This window comes from Vigna unguiculata, chromosome 6 (assembly GCF_004118075.2).
Source record: "Vigna unguiculata cultivar IT97K-499-35 chromosome 6, ASM411807v1, whole genome shotgun sequence".
Lineage (NCBI taxonomy): Eukaryota > Viridiplantae > Streptophyta > Magnoliopsida > Fabales > Fabaceae > Vigna > Vigna unguiculata.
In genome coordinates this window covers 22,535,904-22,552,105 of record NC_040284.1, presented here as the reverse complement: position 1 = coordinate 22,552,105, position 16,202 = coordinate 22,535,904, and the positions used below count along the sequence as shown (strand labels likewise).

Below are 16,202 nucleotides of genomic sequence, written 5' to 3'. Positions count from 1 at the left end.
ATTATTAATGATACATGATGTTATAAATATTTAAGGTAATTGTCATGTATTATTTACACTACAATGTGAATATCATGTGTCATTTAAATTATTAAATTATTACATTATCCTTGTTCGAAATATGTTAACATCAATAAAAAAAAAGAAACCACATTAATTTTTATCAGTAACAATAAAACTACATTAAAATAAAAGAAAATGAGTGATTAAGTTAAATAATTCTGACAAAAATTGAGATGAAAAATACTATTAAATTTAGAAAAAATAGTTTTTTTTTTTTAAAAGTGAATCTTAAGATCATTAATTGTACACGACCAATCTATAAAATAAAGTTATCTTTACTTATATATAAATATAATATATTTAATAAAGAAATGTATATTATTTGAAGTATCTGAACTGGTATATGTTAAAATTAAAAAATGTTGCTTTTCTATTTTAAATTATTAAGTAAGTTAATTTACTTTTAAGTAAGGTACATGATTAAATTAGAGCTAAAAAATCACACTTTACAATATGTGCACATCATTCATTAACCATGCCAAAGAAAAAGTTAAATAATAATAATATACTCATGCTAAAAATAAAAAATATCCACTTACTTTTGTTGGATATCTCACACTATGTCAACAACTTTTTCTTTAAAAGTTTTTATTAACATTTTGTCATAATGGTGGACTTGTGGTGTTTACATTATAAGATAGTGTAATAATGTTCAACTATTTTTCCAATAGTAGTTTAAGACTTTGCAATCACTAATGTTCTACCCACCATAAAATCTTATAATCTTATAGAACTATATTTTGTAAATGGTGGAATTCATGGTGTAACTATTATTAATGTTAAACTCTTAATACCATTATTGTCATTGACTTTGTCCAAATTCAAGTTAGTTGATATTTTAAGGCTTGCAAGACAAAATAATACAAATATAGTATATTTTTATTCTCTTCACACTATATATTCATCATTTATAATCTTTAGTTTTTTATGTGGAATGATTTAGTACATATTTGGCCATACAATCTATTTTTAGGAATGATTATATTTTTCTTAAAAATAAAAAATAATACTTATCAAAATAAGTCAGTTGAAAATCAAATTAATACATTATTCATATAGTTCCATATTGTATTGAAATTTTTTTTTAGTCAATATTCAAATATGTTTACATGTGCATGGAATGGAATATATAACTTGTCATGCCTTTATTAGTAAATGAAGAAAGAGCATTATAAGAAGAAGATTTAACATCAATGAACTTTAAAAAAAATCAAAAATATTATATTTATTCAAATTTTAAATAGAGTTCTAATTTTTTATTCATATATCTATTATTATTTGCCAATTTTTTTTAATATAATAGATACTTTCAATTTATACTTAAATTTCTAACATTGTACATTAATTATTACATTAAAATTAAAATTACTATGTATTAAAAAAGATCTACATATTTTAGTATATATCTTTTTGAAACATGTTAATTATATTTTCTTATTATATTATTTTAATGAGGTAAATTTAATATTTTATATTCATAAAACTTGGAAACTGAACAAGGTTTATTGCCAAAATAAGAAAGAATCATATTGTATGTCCGAAGTCATGTTTTTTTATTATTTCTAGAATATGCCTTCTCCGATGCAAAAGTAGTTTGGTGTGAACTCCGTAAAAATATACGATATAACATAACTGCTATTAACAGATTTATTTTATGATAATTGTGTTTGACTTATTTACATTATATGAACATTTATTCACAACACTAATAACCTATTTAAAAAAGACAAAGCTCAAAAAATTAACCCTTGAGATAAAAGAAGTTCAATATTAACAAAAGATAAATAAACAATTTAATACATAATAAATTTGTAATAAAAAATATTTGTTTATATTTATTTGAGCATCTCAGATTTTTTAGGCTTAACAATTTTTCAAATAGTCTTTTTTATCTAGATAAAGTTTAATAGAAAATGCAAAGTTTTAGCTCAAATTCACGAGAAGTCAACCAATATAGACATTTAGTAAACAGAACCCATTTTAATCAAGAGTTTATACAAAAATAATTTAACCTTATCATGGTTGGAACTTCAACATTTAAAAAATCTATCTTATAGATTGTTCTGTATCAAAATTGAACATTTTAGTGTCAAATATAATCAAACATTCAACAATTACTCTTCATGATCAAACTCATGATCTATAATTGTATATAACAGGGTCCTTTGAGCATATTCTTCTTCATTACTCCACTTCTTGCAGCAAGCAATGTTGGCAACTGTTGGCAAAAACTTATCAAGAGCAATTCAATCTTCCATTTTGAAAAGGTTTGGGAACACTATAATCTGGATATAATGTCATTGACAGCCACAACAATGTTCTCATAACACTGCCACACTTGTGGTCCATCTCTACCCCTTGCTGCATAATCTAACTGCAATGTTTTCACCATACATGAATGTTGTCAATTGATCACATTTACACACAAAAAAAGAACAATAAATTTAGTAAAGAAGCTATCTGACAGAGTTTCAACTCAAAATCAGAAAGTAAACTTGAATATCAAGTTTCAATTTACCAGATATAAGCTATTATGCTGGTTGTATAGTACAATGCACACTACTTTCCCTGATTAATGAGCAAAAAGAAATTGATGATAAATCATCACTCAATATTTAAGTAAAAGTTATTGAATTTTTGACTAATCTGCAAAATGAAGAACTTCACTTCTCTTGCCTTCATCTTCCCTTTTTCCTGTAATTTGTCAATACTTTATACTTCCTTTTAATAGCATAATAATTTGTTCTAATCTTAACCATATATGAGTGTTGAATGGAGTCAAATCAAAGTACTCTACAAGCTATGATTCAAGAAAAAAAGAGAAACTAGACAATGAACACATATTTCTGAATCATTTATGGTTATGAAATTGAAAATGCACCTGAAGAGGGGCATGTTGTAACACTTACTCTAGTTACATTGTTGAAGAGAGTGAAATAAAGCTTCCTTAGTTCTGGCCTCTCAATTCCAGGCTTGCTCTGGATTATGATATATATGTCTTTCTTCAAAACTGCTGAGCACTGTCTCAGATACCTTTGTGCTTCTGTCCATGATTCTGACTCTAACAATTCTTTAACTTGTAACAAATCTTGTGCATGATTTCTCACACCAAGCAGTGCCTCTTCAGCTGTCATGTCAGGGGCCACAAATCTAATATCAAATGCATTTGCATCTTGTGTCCTAAAAATGTCTTCTCCACCCAAAATCAAGGGAGTTATGATTGCCAAAAATCCCACCCTTCTTCTACTGAATTTCAATGATAATTCCTTCTGCTGTAAATGCCGGAAAGAGTGTTTGAGTTTGACATAGCATGTGAATGTTGGAAACAAGTGCGACAAGTTTGGTTGCAAAATCAATGATCTTAACTCCATTGGAAAGGGAACTACCTCCTGAAAACATCCAAGTATTTATTACTTCACATGAATTGTTTTGTTCCTTCCTAATTTATCTTCAGAAAGGCAACGTTGTATGATTTAGTACCATGTCTTTTTAATGATGAAAACAACATGTAACGAAGTAGGGTTGAATGAAGAAATAAAATTGACCCATAACAAATTGAATGCAAAGTTTGTTGATTTCATGAAGGAAGTTTGGAATGATGAACAGAAAATGGGAGAAAACAAAAATGGAAGTGATGAAATAGTAGAAAGTAGAAGCAGGTAAAGAGCCTTACCTTACCTTATCTAGATGAAAGATGAAGCGAAATTTGTATGGACGACCAATTTGCTTTTGCTTTGGGTGATGATAATCTCTTTGCTTTTAACTTTTTCTTCTACTTATTACCCTTCACATCCATTTGCGGAGCACGCGCTTGCACAGATATTTTAAAAATAAAAAACCAATATTTAATAAATAGTAAAAAATAACAATTATTTTATGGTACTAATATTTTTCTCTATATACTCCGTACTTCTGACAGTGACCGGTGAAGGATGGTGGCACATGCCTGCTGTCACATCACTCCAAACAATGGTTCAGATTTTTCACGTACGGAGGATCCAACGGCTGAGATGGTTTCATCCGCCCATAACACTCTAACATGGATTTTCTCTCTCCTACGCTTTCTCTCTCTACTGCAGCATGTCCAGCTTGGTCGGGACCCCCTTATATATGGCAAAGACTCTTCTTTTATTTTTCTCTCTCTGTCACTTTCTCTCTCCTCTCTCATCACACTCTCTCTATCTCTGCATTGGTTCAAAGCCAAAAAATCCTGACTTGGGTCTCCATCGAAAGTGATAGGCCACAAAAGAGAGCCTTTAGTTTCAACATCACACTTCATTCTCAGCTTTCATGGCGATCTCGGGGAACGTGCCACCGTTGCTGCAGGTTCACTCCAATTGGGTTTGCTTTCTGCTTTGAAATTTCCTAAAAAAGGAGCAAAATAAAATTTTTAAGAAAGGAAACTTTGTTGTTGTTGGAGTCTGCAGGGCTGGTTTTGCGTTCTGGAGTTCTAGAGTGGTTGTGAATTTGTTGGGATGTTGTGGTCTTTGGATTTGGGCTTTGTTTGATTGTTTTAAGATTGTTGGGTTTTATGTGCGCACCCTATGGAGTAGTGAGTGCATTGGCATCATGGTGGAGGAGGAGGGTGTTGTTGGGGAATGCTTGCTTATGCAATGGCTTGAAGCAAATTGAGGGTAGTGACTTTGAGCTAGGGTTTCATGTGTGATTGGTATACTAGTGTCTTTGTGTAAAAGAGAAAAATAAAAGAAGGTAAAGCTTGATGATATGAAGCTTTCAACATCAGGTTTGGGGCAGCAGGGACTTGAAGGTATCCATTCTATTCCAATTCTCTCTTTTTACCTTTTTATTATTTGTTAAATTGAGCTAACATTCTGTGCTCTTAGTGTGGCTTCTTGTCATACTTGTATATAAATGTAAGGTGTCCCTTTCATACCCCTTTTGTGTTGCTTGAACATGCTTGTGAGTTTTTTGTTTTCCTTTTCCCTTTTTGATAATTTGATTGATGTGTGAGTAATGATGGTTTGTAGGGGAGAAGAAGTGTCTGAATTCTGAGCTATGGCATGCATGCGCGGGGCCCCTGGTGTCCCTACCAACTGCAGGGACTCGTGTGGTTTACTTCCCTCAGGGTCATAGTGAGCAGGTTTTTGTTTCTTTTTTTGACTCTAGATTGCGTCAATTTGCATAATAAAGAAGAAATATAGTGTTTCATGTAAACTTGAATCGAAACCAATTCTAATGATTCTATAAATAGAAATTGAGATGGATATGTCAAATGTTGATTCCAGGTTGCTGCCACAACTAACAGAGAAATTGATGGACACATTCCCAATTACCCTAGCTTGCCACCCCAGTTAATTTGTCAACTGCACAATGTTACAATGCATGTGGGTATACTATGTTTTCCTTTTAGTTATGTATGTGATTGAGCTATGGCTGCCTACTGTTAAGAGTAAACTCAGTGAAGTGCACATGTGTTAATTTTCAGGCAGATGTTGAAACGGATGAAGTGTATGCTCAAATGACATTGCAGCCTTTGACTCCGGTATCCTGTTGTTCTTTGATGAGTTCAGTGTATGAGTTATGAACCTCTATGATTCTGCAACTGAGCTTTCTTTTTTAACTTTGGATGTAGCAAGAGCAGAAAGATACATTTCTTCCTATGGAATTGGGAATTCCCAGTAAGCAGCCATCAAATTATTTTTGCAAGACATTAACAGCCAGTGATACCAGTACACATGGAGGATTCTCTGTTCCTCGCCGTGCTGCTGAGAAAGTTTTCCCTCCACTGGTAAGGTTCATATTTTACATGTGTTTGGCTCTGGTTCGGTATTGATGCATTTATCTCATATATGTGCACCATACAGGATTTCTCACAGCAGCCACCAGCACAGGAACTGATTGCCAAGGATCTGCATGATGTTGAATGGAAATTTCGGCATATTTTTCGAGGTAGGATTCTAGTTCTTTATTGATTCAAGTGTATGATCTAGTTAGGGACTCTCTCATTAGACTTTGGGGCAAGGCACTTTAGTAGTCAGCACTCTCTTGAAGATCTTAATGATTTTTAATCTGAAAAGTCCTTATACTCTTTTTCAGTGTATTTTAAATAAGTTCTTGTATGTTGTAAACTGTAATGTGGTCCCTGATCTTGATTTTGTCAGGTCCCTACAAGCACTTAATTAGAAGTGTTTGAAATTACAATGACTCCTTTATAATTATAGAACTATAAGGGGGACCTATTCAAAACATTGTAAGAGTACAGGGAAGTACTAAAGATTAATGTAGCCTATCATAATGGCATAAGAGATGGGAAGCCAACTGTGTGTACTCGTGTTAGATATGTTTTGCTTACTACTTGCTAGATTTGTTTCTTCTGTATATTTCACAAATTTAACTGATGTGCATGCAAACCATCAACTGTATCAACACAACTTTATGACCATATCTCAATCCTCTACTTAGTATTTTAGTAATTGCTAGTTGTTCCATGCAAGAGAAAAATAGGCCAGTAAATGTAATGATCATTTTCGTTCAAACGATTCATTTTTTCATTTCCTTGATTTATTTTTTTCATGAATTTGCCTGTCTACTTTTTGGTTTGAGTTAAGCATTCTACTTTAACAGTAGCATTAAACTTTGTTGTTAAAATTGGAGATGCGAACTAGTGTCATTATTAAATTTACTACTTACACATGATCACAAGCTTACAATATGTTGCATTCATATTATTGCAGGACAGCCGAAACGGCACCTCCTTACTACAGGCTGGAGTATATTTGTTAGTGCCAAGAGACTCGTGGCTGGAGATTCTGTGCTTTTCATATGGTACTTTAACCTCTTTAAGCGATATTTTGTTGCCCCCTATAAAACTGGACATTGATTCTTTTTTTTTCTTTTCCTATGTATTTTTACATTTAGGAATGAGAAGAATCAGCTTCTTTTGGGAATACGACGTGCCAATAGACCACAAACTGTAATGCCATCATCGGTTCTATCCAGTGACAGCATGCACATTGGACTTCTTGCCGCTGCTGCCCATGCTGCAGCGACCAATAGCTGTTTTACCGTGTTTTATAATCCGAGGTTCCGAATGTTGTTTAAGTTTATACTCATGAAATTCTTTCTCAAGTAATTATAATGGTTTTTTAATAGTTACATCATTGGCAGGGCTAGTCCATCTGAGTTCGTCATACCACTTTCAAAATATATCAAAGCTGTGTACCATACACGTATTTCTGTTGGTATGCGTTTCAGGATGCTATTCGAGACTGAAGAATCAAGTGTCCGCAGGTACATATTAGTAGTTTCTATTTTTCTTTAAACAACCATAGTATTTTTGCTGTTGAAAATCTAGAGACATTTCTTGTGACTCTTAGACTAGTTAGTTGTATTTTCAGAGATAGACATACTTATGATACAGAATCTTTGCCTTTTAAATAAATGAAAATAGTAAAGCTTGCCTTTGCCTATAATGAGGTTGATATGTTGCATGTATATGATGGATGGATACAAGTTATAAAAGCTGTGTAGGAAATGATATGGTGAGCAATATCATATAGGTCTACTGCATAGTTGGCTAGCCCTTACTTAGAATGTGAGAGATAAAACTTTAGCAGCTGCAATCTGAAGAAATGATAATCCAAAATCCTGGGGTTTAATTTGAAGACAGTGGAGACCAGTGGAAAAATATTATCCTCTGGTAATGCTATGGTATACATTTGCTTCATTTACTTATCAATGTGTCATCTTTGTTTTTTAAGGTACATGGGTACAATAACTGGCATAAGTGATTTGGATTCTGTTCGGTGGCCGAATTCTCATTGGCGCTCTGTCAAGGTAAGGAAGAAAACGTAGCTCTCTAGTCAAAAGACTATTTAGCAATAATTACTGATTCACAATTATACTCCTTTGATAAATACATTGCATAAGGATGCAGTCATTTTAGATATCTGACCAGATTTAATTATAATATCTAACCCTGTTTCATATAATATAACTTGATATTTTATTCTTATCAAACCATAAGTTTTATGTAATACCGCCTCCATCGTTTTTGCAGCATTAGTTTCCCTTCATCTATCACCTCAAATAACCCTTCGTTGAATCAGAGCTTATGAAGTTTTGAATATTGAATTTAATATCTGTGTGGTTCCTCCTACTGTATCCCCCATTAAATGAAAGAAAAAAGAAGTATACTATCAATCATAGGCTTCTGTATGACTTTAACAAATGAATGTTCAATTAAGAAAGGGGTCAGTTGAAAGCTATGAACAACTTAATTTGTTTTTGAAAAGCCATTGTAGTATTGTCTTGCTTGATCACAGGGAAGGGAACTATAGACTCAAATCTAGTCTATTTCTCATTTTCTCTTATCATGTGTTTTTGCTCTGATTCCTTTTATTACTACTACTACTACTACTACTACTTCTACATAAATAAGGGAATGTTATGCATAAATGGTGATTTGTGATTGTACGAAAGATCAGTCTATGGCAATAGCATTTTAAAAGTATCAGTACTTGATTTCATTAGATGTTTTAAAATAATTGCTGTTGCTTGATCTTTGTTCTGCTGTGCTAGGTTGGTTGGGATGAATCAACAGCTGGGGAGAGACAACCACGAGTGTCTCTGTGGGAAATTGAGCCATTGACAACATTCCCTATGTATCCATCATTATTTCCCCTTAGACTGAAACGTCCATGGCATCCTGGCTCCTCATCTCTGCATGGTATTTTTATTCTCTCAATGCTTTATTTTTTTAAGATTTTGTTCTAACTACTACCCACTAGATTGTTAGTGAGATACGACTTGTTTTTTTAATGAAAGGAGATTTTATCGCCAAAAGGAGGGATGACAAGATTCATGAATAAGTATCCTCCCAAAACAGTGAAAAAAATCCTTTTTTTGGACTTTGATGGGGCATGGATTGGCGTTAGACATTATGTAACTAGAAAATCTCAAATTTTACAAAAAAATGAAATTATTCCTAGTAACGTAAATATGGTGTTGTGGTCTCATTCATCCCTTATCTTACCTAGCAAATGACACGGTTGTTTTGAGCATCTACTTTTTGTGTCCTTTCTTTACTAAATCTTGTTACAGATGGTAGAGATGAAGCAAGTAATGGACTGATGTGGCTGAGGGGTGGACCTGTTGAACAAGGTCTCAATTCGCTAAATTTTCAAGGAGCTGGTATGTTGCCCTGGATGCAGCAGAGAATGGATCCCACTTTACTAGGAAGTGATCAGAATCAACAGTACCAAGCCATGTTGGCTGCTGGGTTGCAGAATCTAGGTAGTGGATATCTCATGAAGCAACAAATGATGAATTTTCAACAGCCTTTCCACTATCTTCAGCAATCAGGAAACAGCAATTCTCCTTTGCAACTTCAGCCGCAGCAATCAGTTCAACAATCTGTGTCTTCTAACATGCTGCAGCCACAACAAGCCCATGTACTGACAGAAAACCTCTCTCAGCACCTACTTCAGAAGCCACACAACAATCAAGAAGTCCAAGCACAACAGCAGCAGCATTCTTATCAAGAATCGCTCTTGATTCCAAGTGATCAGCTCCATCAGAGACAACACTCCGGCGTTCCTTCACCGTCGTATTCTAAACCAGATTTCTTGGATCCGAGCATGAAGTTCCCTGCTTCTGTTTCCCCCGGACAAAACATGCTTAGTTCACTTTGTCCTGAAGGAAGTGGAAATCTCTTGAATTTATCAAGGAGTGGTCCTTCCTTGCTGAGTGAACAGTTACCTCAACAGCAATGGACTCAAAAGTATGCACCTGTGCAGGTCAATGCTTATGGAAGCACTGTGTCGCAGACACAATATTCTGGAAAAGATTCTGCAATGGTGCTACCACATCTTAACTCAGATGCCCAAAATTCAACTGTATTTGGTGTCAATATCGATTCATCTGGCCTTCTTCTTCCCACCACAGTCCCTGGTTACAGCACCTCATCTGCGGATACTAATTCATCAACAATGCCACTAGGGGAGTCTGGTTTCCAGGGTTCTCTATTTGGTTGCATGCAAGATTCGTCAGAGTTGTTGCAAAGTGCAGGGCATGTTGACCCACAAAACCAAACTCAAACCTTTGTGAAGGTATGAATTTCAAGTACCCTTTGGCCTTTTCAAGTATGATTTTCTTATACTAAAACAAAGTTGTTTAATTTTATTATTCAACAGGTATACAAATCAGGGTCAGTTGGGCGCTCACTTGACATATCCCGGTTCAGCAGCTATCATGAACTGCGTGAGGAATTGGCTCAGATGTTTGGAATTGAGGGAAAGTTGGAAGACCCTCCTAGATCAGGCTGGCAGCTTGTGTTCGTCGACAGGGAGAACGATGTTCTTCTCCTTGGCGACGATCCGTGGGAGTAAGTACCAGATTCAATTGTTCTACTTTTTACTCAATGAGCTAGCATTGTGATTGAAATGTTTCATCCCTTATTTCTTCAATGGTCTGTGTTTTACATCTTGCAGATCATTCGTGAATAATGTTTGGTATATCAAAATACTTTCACCTGAAGACATTCAGAAAATGGGGGAACAAGCAGTGGAATCCCTTGCTCTAGGTTCAGGACAGAGGCTCAATGGCACTGGTGCTGAGTCTCAGGACATTGTTTCTGGACCACCATCAATTGGCTCACTTGAATACTGAGATAATTGAAACATGTATTCCTCTAGGCTCCATGGTCTAGAGAATTTCTGTGCATGTTTATTGCTTTGGTTCTTGTGTAGGATCAGTTCCCCCATTTCACCACCTTTTATTGTTTCTATCAGCATTGAAGAAAATATATATATTTATGATGAAAAAACTTAGGACATGCTTGTGTGCCAATTTGAACATGGGGCACTGCAAGCTAGAGTTAGTGTTGCTGCTATTTTAGCATAATATTTGATTAAACTTTTGCATGAACTAATGTACTCTAGATAGGAAACTAGAGAAAGCTGTTTATGCTTGAACTGTCTCTGTATTCTACAATGGCATTTGTATGAGTAGTATTTTACTATGTTGTCGTCAAAATCATCACCTACCTTGTACCATTGAGATGTCTCTGAAATGTTACTATGTTGTTGCAACATAATGTTTTTGCAGGGTTTAGTTTCTTACAAATATTTGAACCTTTTAATCTTTTTTTTCTAAATAGTTACTCTCTACGCAATACTTACTGGCTATATTTTATCGATGGATTTGTGATAAAATGTAAAAACTAAATGTTTTTCTGTATTCGGGTTTGGATTATGGCCGATCGCAATTTCTGGGTACTAAAGTTTTTGTGCGAAAGTTAGTGCTTATGATGACTGATAGGAAGTTGTTAACAGGAAATTAAACAAAACAGTAATGTTAAAGAGGAAACAGGTGAATGCAAGAGTAAATTATGAACATTTTTTAAGTTCTGCAATTCAAGAAAACTTTTTTTTTTAATCTTCATACTTATCTCTCCATTAATTACTTTAAAATATCAAACTAATTTCTTTTTTTCTTTTATTTTTCGTTAACCTTAAATGTATGGAAAAATATTGCAATGGGAATCCTTGTAAAGAAAGTTACTATTGTAAATATGGAAAAATATGAAATAGCTTAACAACATCTTATAAGTGATTATTAGTGTTGTAAAGACCCAGTTAATGTGTTTAAAAGCAGAAGTAATTTAAATGAAATTAAGTTTAAATAGTTAATTTTGTTTTTATTTATAAGCTATTGAAATAATAAAATTTTTATATTTCATCTCTTTTAAATCACTTTTACCCTTAAACATATCAATTAGCTTCTTACAAATGTTACTGTAAAATTTTAAATAAAAAATAATTTAACAAAACCTTAGAAAGTTATGCAACTTACCCCTTTACTTTTTCTTTATTATAAGACTAAATCATGGTTTGTATTAATTTATCACCTTTCTGTTGAGAAAAATTTAATTCATAAGAATCATTAAAATTGAAATAACAATATAATATTACTATTTCACTTTAAGAAAAACAAATAGTTTTAATTTATAATAATTTGTTTACCATTTTGAAGAGTAAGTGACATGAATTTTATTTCCTTCATCCGTTAATAGATGACTTAAAATGAATAAAAATACAAGTATTGATTTGATGAGAAGAAAGAAAAAATGGAATAGAAATTAAAACCCAGAAAAAATAATATCAGAATCTTTTGATTTCAAGGGTTCCGTTGTAGTCTAGTTGGTCAGGATACTCGGCTCTCACCCGAGAGACCCGGGTTCAAGTCCCGGCAACGGAAGTTTATTTTACTTTTTAATCAAAAGATCGTGGTTTGCTTCGGCTCAAAGGCTCAGAAATACTTAAAACCAAAGAGAGACACTACATTTCCACTCAAGATAGAAAAAGTAAAACACATATATTCGACAATAACTACATAAGCAGCATAATAATTTATGAATCACTCAATCAATTACGGATATCTTTCACTCTTTTATTAAAAAAGTTAGTTTTACTCAGTTTAGTATAATCCAAATAACTTTACTTTTCACTCTAGTACTCCTATCTTTTCATTTCTTTTCCTCTTTCCGCTTTACCACTTTAATTCCAAGTCTGGCAGAAATCCATATATTACAAACACACACACACACCTTACAAACCCAATATTTCACTGGTTTTCTATTTGTTGGAAAGGACAGAGTAACAATAACATTACACAAGGCTGCAGTTTTCCTCTTTACAAAACTAAAAACAATATTGCTTGCATTATTCTCAAAATGCTGATATTGACACAAACTATTAAGCAAAACTGGATACATGCAAGGCAAAAATACTGCCACAATTATTCTCAATTCCTTCTTAGTAATCATTATCAAATTGTAATCTGACTGGGCCCAAATACTTCCACTATGTTGACAGAACGAAATATTAACTTAAGCCCCCAATGAGCAAATTCTCCGAGTCAATTGATTCAGAAAATTCAATTAGTTTAGCACTAACAAGATCCAACACTCACAAAATACATTAGAATTTACAAACTCCATGATTTCAACAATACTATTACAGAAATACAAAATCACAGATCATTTCATGGATGCAAAATGATGCAGAAGAAGCTCACGGAGGAAAACAAGAACAACCCAATTGAGAACAGTAACCAATGCACCCTTTTAACTCAAAAATATTATACCAGATCAGATCAAAACCTCTACACAGAATTAAACCCTTTCCCTCAGACAAGTAACACTATTCTCGCTTAGTCATCCAAAATCACATTGAAACACCATTAGAGCGCGTTGAGTCATTCTAAAACACACTAACTCAACAATGTTATACCATAGCACATTAAACTCAGATTTTAACCCCTTTCCCCAGATTTCACGACAAAACCAATCACAAAAAGAACCATTTTCATTCATAATCAATTATAGAAAAGCTGGCCATGAGTGAATTATGCAAACATCCACCCAGAGACACCCAAAATTGAGATCAGTAATCACAAATCAGCAGAACCTGCATAAAAGATAATGATGAAAAGCAACGCTTCCAAATAAAACCCGTGAGTAAATACATAAATACTACTATATATGACGACTAGTTCCATATCCAAGGCAATGATTAACGCCATAAACACCACGGTTCGCCAGTTAGAAATAAAATAACGCAAATACACCAAATTCAAAAGTAAACATGTAACATAGAAGAAGCAGACACAAATACATGGCCAAAGTTCGCACCATTCGACACTTTCTCTGTTCAATTCACCTATAATTATTAACAACCAACATCAACCACACGGTTACCAAGAGATATCCCCAATCTCGACATTCGGGGTTTTTATACTGAGCCTTTGGCAGGGGTTGGAGCGGCGGCAACGGTCTCCGGGGCCGGAATCTTGACGTATCCTAACTTTTTGGGGCTCTCGATCTCTTCATCTGAGGAGAAGTCGTCGTAGGCCGCAGCGTGGTGGCGCATGGGAAAAACAGACCAGACGAGGTACATGGTAGCGGCGGTGAGGGCTCCGCAGCCTACACCGAAGAGGAGCGCGAGGGCAACGCTGAGGATGTCCTTGGTGCGGTCGCGGAGGGAGGAGAAGTCGTAGGCGGAGGCAAACCCTAGAGGGGCGCGTGGGTTGACGCGCTCCTGCTGTGGGAGCGCGTGGGGGAAGAAAACGTCGTAGGAAGAAGGTTTGTCGGTGATGAAGACAGGGGTGAAGGATCGGATCTCGGTGATGGTGGCGAAGGTGTTGGAGTTAGGGTTGCGGAAGGAGTAGGAGGAGATTATGAAGGTCCTGCAAGGACGCGCCGTCACGGAGGTGGCGGAGAGGGTGAGGATGACGGCGGCAACGAAAACGACGGCGATCGCGACACGGGCCATGAGGGACGAAAATTTGAAATTGGAAGAGAAAATGGGAAGAGATATTGGTGTGACGGAGAAGAAAGAATTGAGGAATGGGAAAAGATAAGAAATAATCGAAAAACGAAGGACGAAGGTGGAATGGTGTGAGTTTCCTAATGGTGTAGGTTCCAATAACAAGTCAAATACTAATTAATTACACATTAATTTACCCTTTTTGAAATAAAAAAAAATGCTTTGATTCTTTTCAATTTTAATAAAATTTAATTGACCAACTCGTAAAAAATAGAAATATAGTTAACTTATTCAATAATATTAAGCATTTTTTGTAAATATATACGAGGATAAATTACCTGTTCTCAAAGTAATTTATATTTTTTATTATTATTACCATTTGTTCCTTGAAATTTAAATAATTAAGATTAATTATTTTAAAAATTAAATATTTATAAAAGATTGGAAGAAGTAAGAGAAAAGATTATGAAGATTTTCATGGCTGTTTGTTTGGAGTGAGGATAAAAAGAAGAGGAAAACGGTGGACAATTGGGAAAAAAATTCATGAATTTGGACGAAAAAAATGGAAGATATTTTGGGTGTTGGACAAGAAGAAGAAGAAAAAAAAAAATAGTAGATTCCAATGACAAACTAATGGTACTTAATCTACGCGATTTGATGTGTTGATAGAGAGTAAAGAATTAAAAATTGATAAAAACAAGGAAATATATAGTGAATAAAGATAAAAATGTTAGATTTAATGTTAAATTGAGAAATAGATGTTGAAAAAGAATAAATAATATAAATTAGGAGAAAGATAGAGAGACAAATATATATATATATATATATATATATATATATATATATATATATATATATATATATATATATATATATATATATATATATATATATATATATATATATATATGAATGAAGTGGGTTAGTGTTTTATAAGATTTTTCATGATAAAGTGGTAGACACTTCAACATTACAAGACCCACAACCATGTGTAAATTTCAATGCATTTATCTTAATGCTTGGTATCGTACAATGAGATATTTTGAATAGCTTGATCATCGTATCTTCAACTAAACACCAAATTTAGAAGCTCAATGTATTCCTAATATCATGGTTAATTAAGTCAGTTAGACAATTAATTAAAAGGAAATTATTTTGTTAAAATACACAGAAAAATACGTTATATGTATGATTTGTAATAAAATATTTCTTCTTGGTTAACTAGCTTAATTTATTACAACAGGGTTTATGATAAAAACTCATCAAAATTTGATTTTGTTTTTTATTTCAATATCTCATAATTAAATTTGTAACATAATTATCATATAATATGTTATTATTACTATATTTTAAAGTTTTACTAGATAGTTGTTTAGAAAATAATTTTTAAAATTAACTTAGCGTTATGTGTGAGGAATAAAGTATATTTTAGTAATACTTGTGCCACAAAAGATAGTATTCATGCCATAATCATCGTAAGTCTTTTACTATAATTAACGATATATTAAACAAATATATTTTTAATCTAAACAAAGTAATACTTCATATCCATCAAACTTATCATGCTTTTGTCTATAGATTCTTATTTATTTATTTTTAACTTATTTTAATATTGTATATCCTTTCGTTAACTATAAGAAGCTCTAATCTATACTCATTGACGTTAAATATTAATAAAATATGGAAAGGAGGTGGTGAATGTGAAATTGAAGAAAGTGAAACGAAGGTGTTGAAGCAAAGTACAGAGTTCAATATATATACGTTCATTTCATTCCTTTCTTATTCTACCTAGCTTCAGAAAATACACACAAAAGATCTGAATCTGATAATCTAGTTAAAAAATAAATAAAA

At 33.3% G+C, this 16,202-nt stretch overlaps 3 protein-coding genes and 1 non-coding gene across 5 annotated transcripts; 2 read left to right on the top strand and 2 right to left on the bottom strand.

Annotated features, from left to right (window-relative positions):
- Window positions 1-2,099: 2,099 nt before the first annotated feature.
- Window positions 2,100-3,866, bottom strand: LOC114187580 (psbQ-like protein 3, chloroplastic). Of its 2 annotated transcripts, none has more exons than XM_028075858.1 (3): window positions 3,737-3,866; window positions 2,973-3,452; window positions 2,100-2,437 (listed from the first exon to the last, which is right to left on the bottom strand). In XM_028075858.1, exons 2-3 carry the CDS (start codon window positions 3,432-3,434, stop codon window positions 2,342-2,344), a joined length of 558 nt encoding a protein of 185 aa, XP_027931659.1. In that variant the 5' UTR covers window positions 3,435-3,452; window positions 3,737-3,866; the 3' UTR covers window positions 2,100-2,341. The 2 variants fall into 2 exon arrangements, with proteins under 2 accessions (XP_027931659.1, XP_027931660.1); XM_028075859.1 differs by having other exon boundaries at window positions 3,742-3,850.
- A 326-nt stretch (window positions 3,867-4,192) lies between these two features.
- On the top strand, window positions 4,193-11,061 carry LOC114188087 (auxin response factor 8-like). Its single transcript, XM_028076606.1, has 15 exons — window positions 4,193-4,389; window positions 4,491-4,831; window positions 5,052-5,164; window positions 5,310-5,408; window positions 5,510-5,566; window positions 5,657-5,812; window positions 5,889-5,973; window positions 6,759-6,849; window positions 6,943-7,107; window positions 7,192-7,314; window positions 7,785-7,860; window positions 8,605-8,752; window positions 9,127-10,133; window positions 10,218-10,408; window positions 10,515-11,061. Exons 2-15 carry the CDS (start codon window positions 4,789-4,791, stop codon window positions 10,690-10,692), a joined length of 2,532 nt encoding a protein of 843 aa, XP_027932407.1. The 5' UTR covers window positions 4,193-4,389; window positions 4,491-4,788; the 3' UTR covers window positions 10,693-11,061.
- Window positions 11,062-12,209: 1,148 nt separating this feature from the next.
- On the top strand, window positions 12,210-12,282 carry TRNAE-CUC. Its single transcript has one exon. It is a non-coding gene; the product is annotated as a tRNA-Glu (tRNA).
- Window positions 12,283-13,524: 1,242 nt separating this feature from the next.
- Window positions 13,525-15,410, bottom strand: LOC114188535. The gene is made up of 2 exons (XM_028077108.1): window positions 15,383-15,410; window positions 13,525-14,524 (listed from the first exon to the last, which is right to left on the bottom strand). Exons 1-2 carry the CDS (start codon window positions 15,408-15,410, stop codon window positions 13,818-13,820), a joined length of 735 nt encoding a protein of 244 aa, XP_027932909.1. The 3' UTR covers window positions 13,525-13,817.
- Window positions 15,411-16,202: the final 792 nt, after the last annotated feature.

Bases quoted from the DNA above. Each gene is read 5' to 3' on its own strand.
- LOC114188535 (XM_028077108.1), bottom strand. From the start codon at position 15,410: ATGATCAAGCTATTCAAAATATCTCATT. The intron at 14,525-15,382 runs GTACGATACCAA...GTAATTAATTAG, and splicing joins GCTATTCAAAATATCTCATT to TATTTGACTTGTTATTGGAA.
- LOC114188087 (XM_028076606.1), top strand. From the start codon at position 4,789: ATGAAGCTTTCAACATCAGGTTTGGGGCAGCAGGGACTTGAAG. The intron at 4,832-5,051 runs GTATCCATTCTA...GATGGTTTGTAG, and splicing joins GGGGCAGCAGGGACTTGAAG to GGGAGAAGAAGTGTCTGAAT. The intron at 7,861-8,604 runs GTAAGGAAGAAA...CTGCTGTGCTAG, and splicing joins CTCATTGGCGCTCTGTCAAG to GTTGGTTGGGATGAATCAAC.
- LOC114187580 (XM_028075858.1), bottom strand. From the start codon at position 3,434: ATGGAGTTAAGATCATTGATTTTGCAACCAAACTTGTCGCACTTGTTT. The intron at 2,438-2,972 runs GTAAGTGTTACA...AAAACATTGCAG, and splicing joins TCTTCAACAATGTAACTAGA to TTAGATTATGCAGCAAGGGG.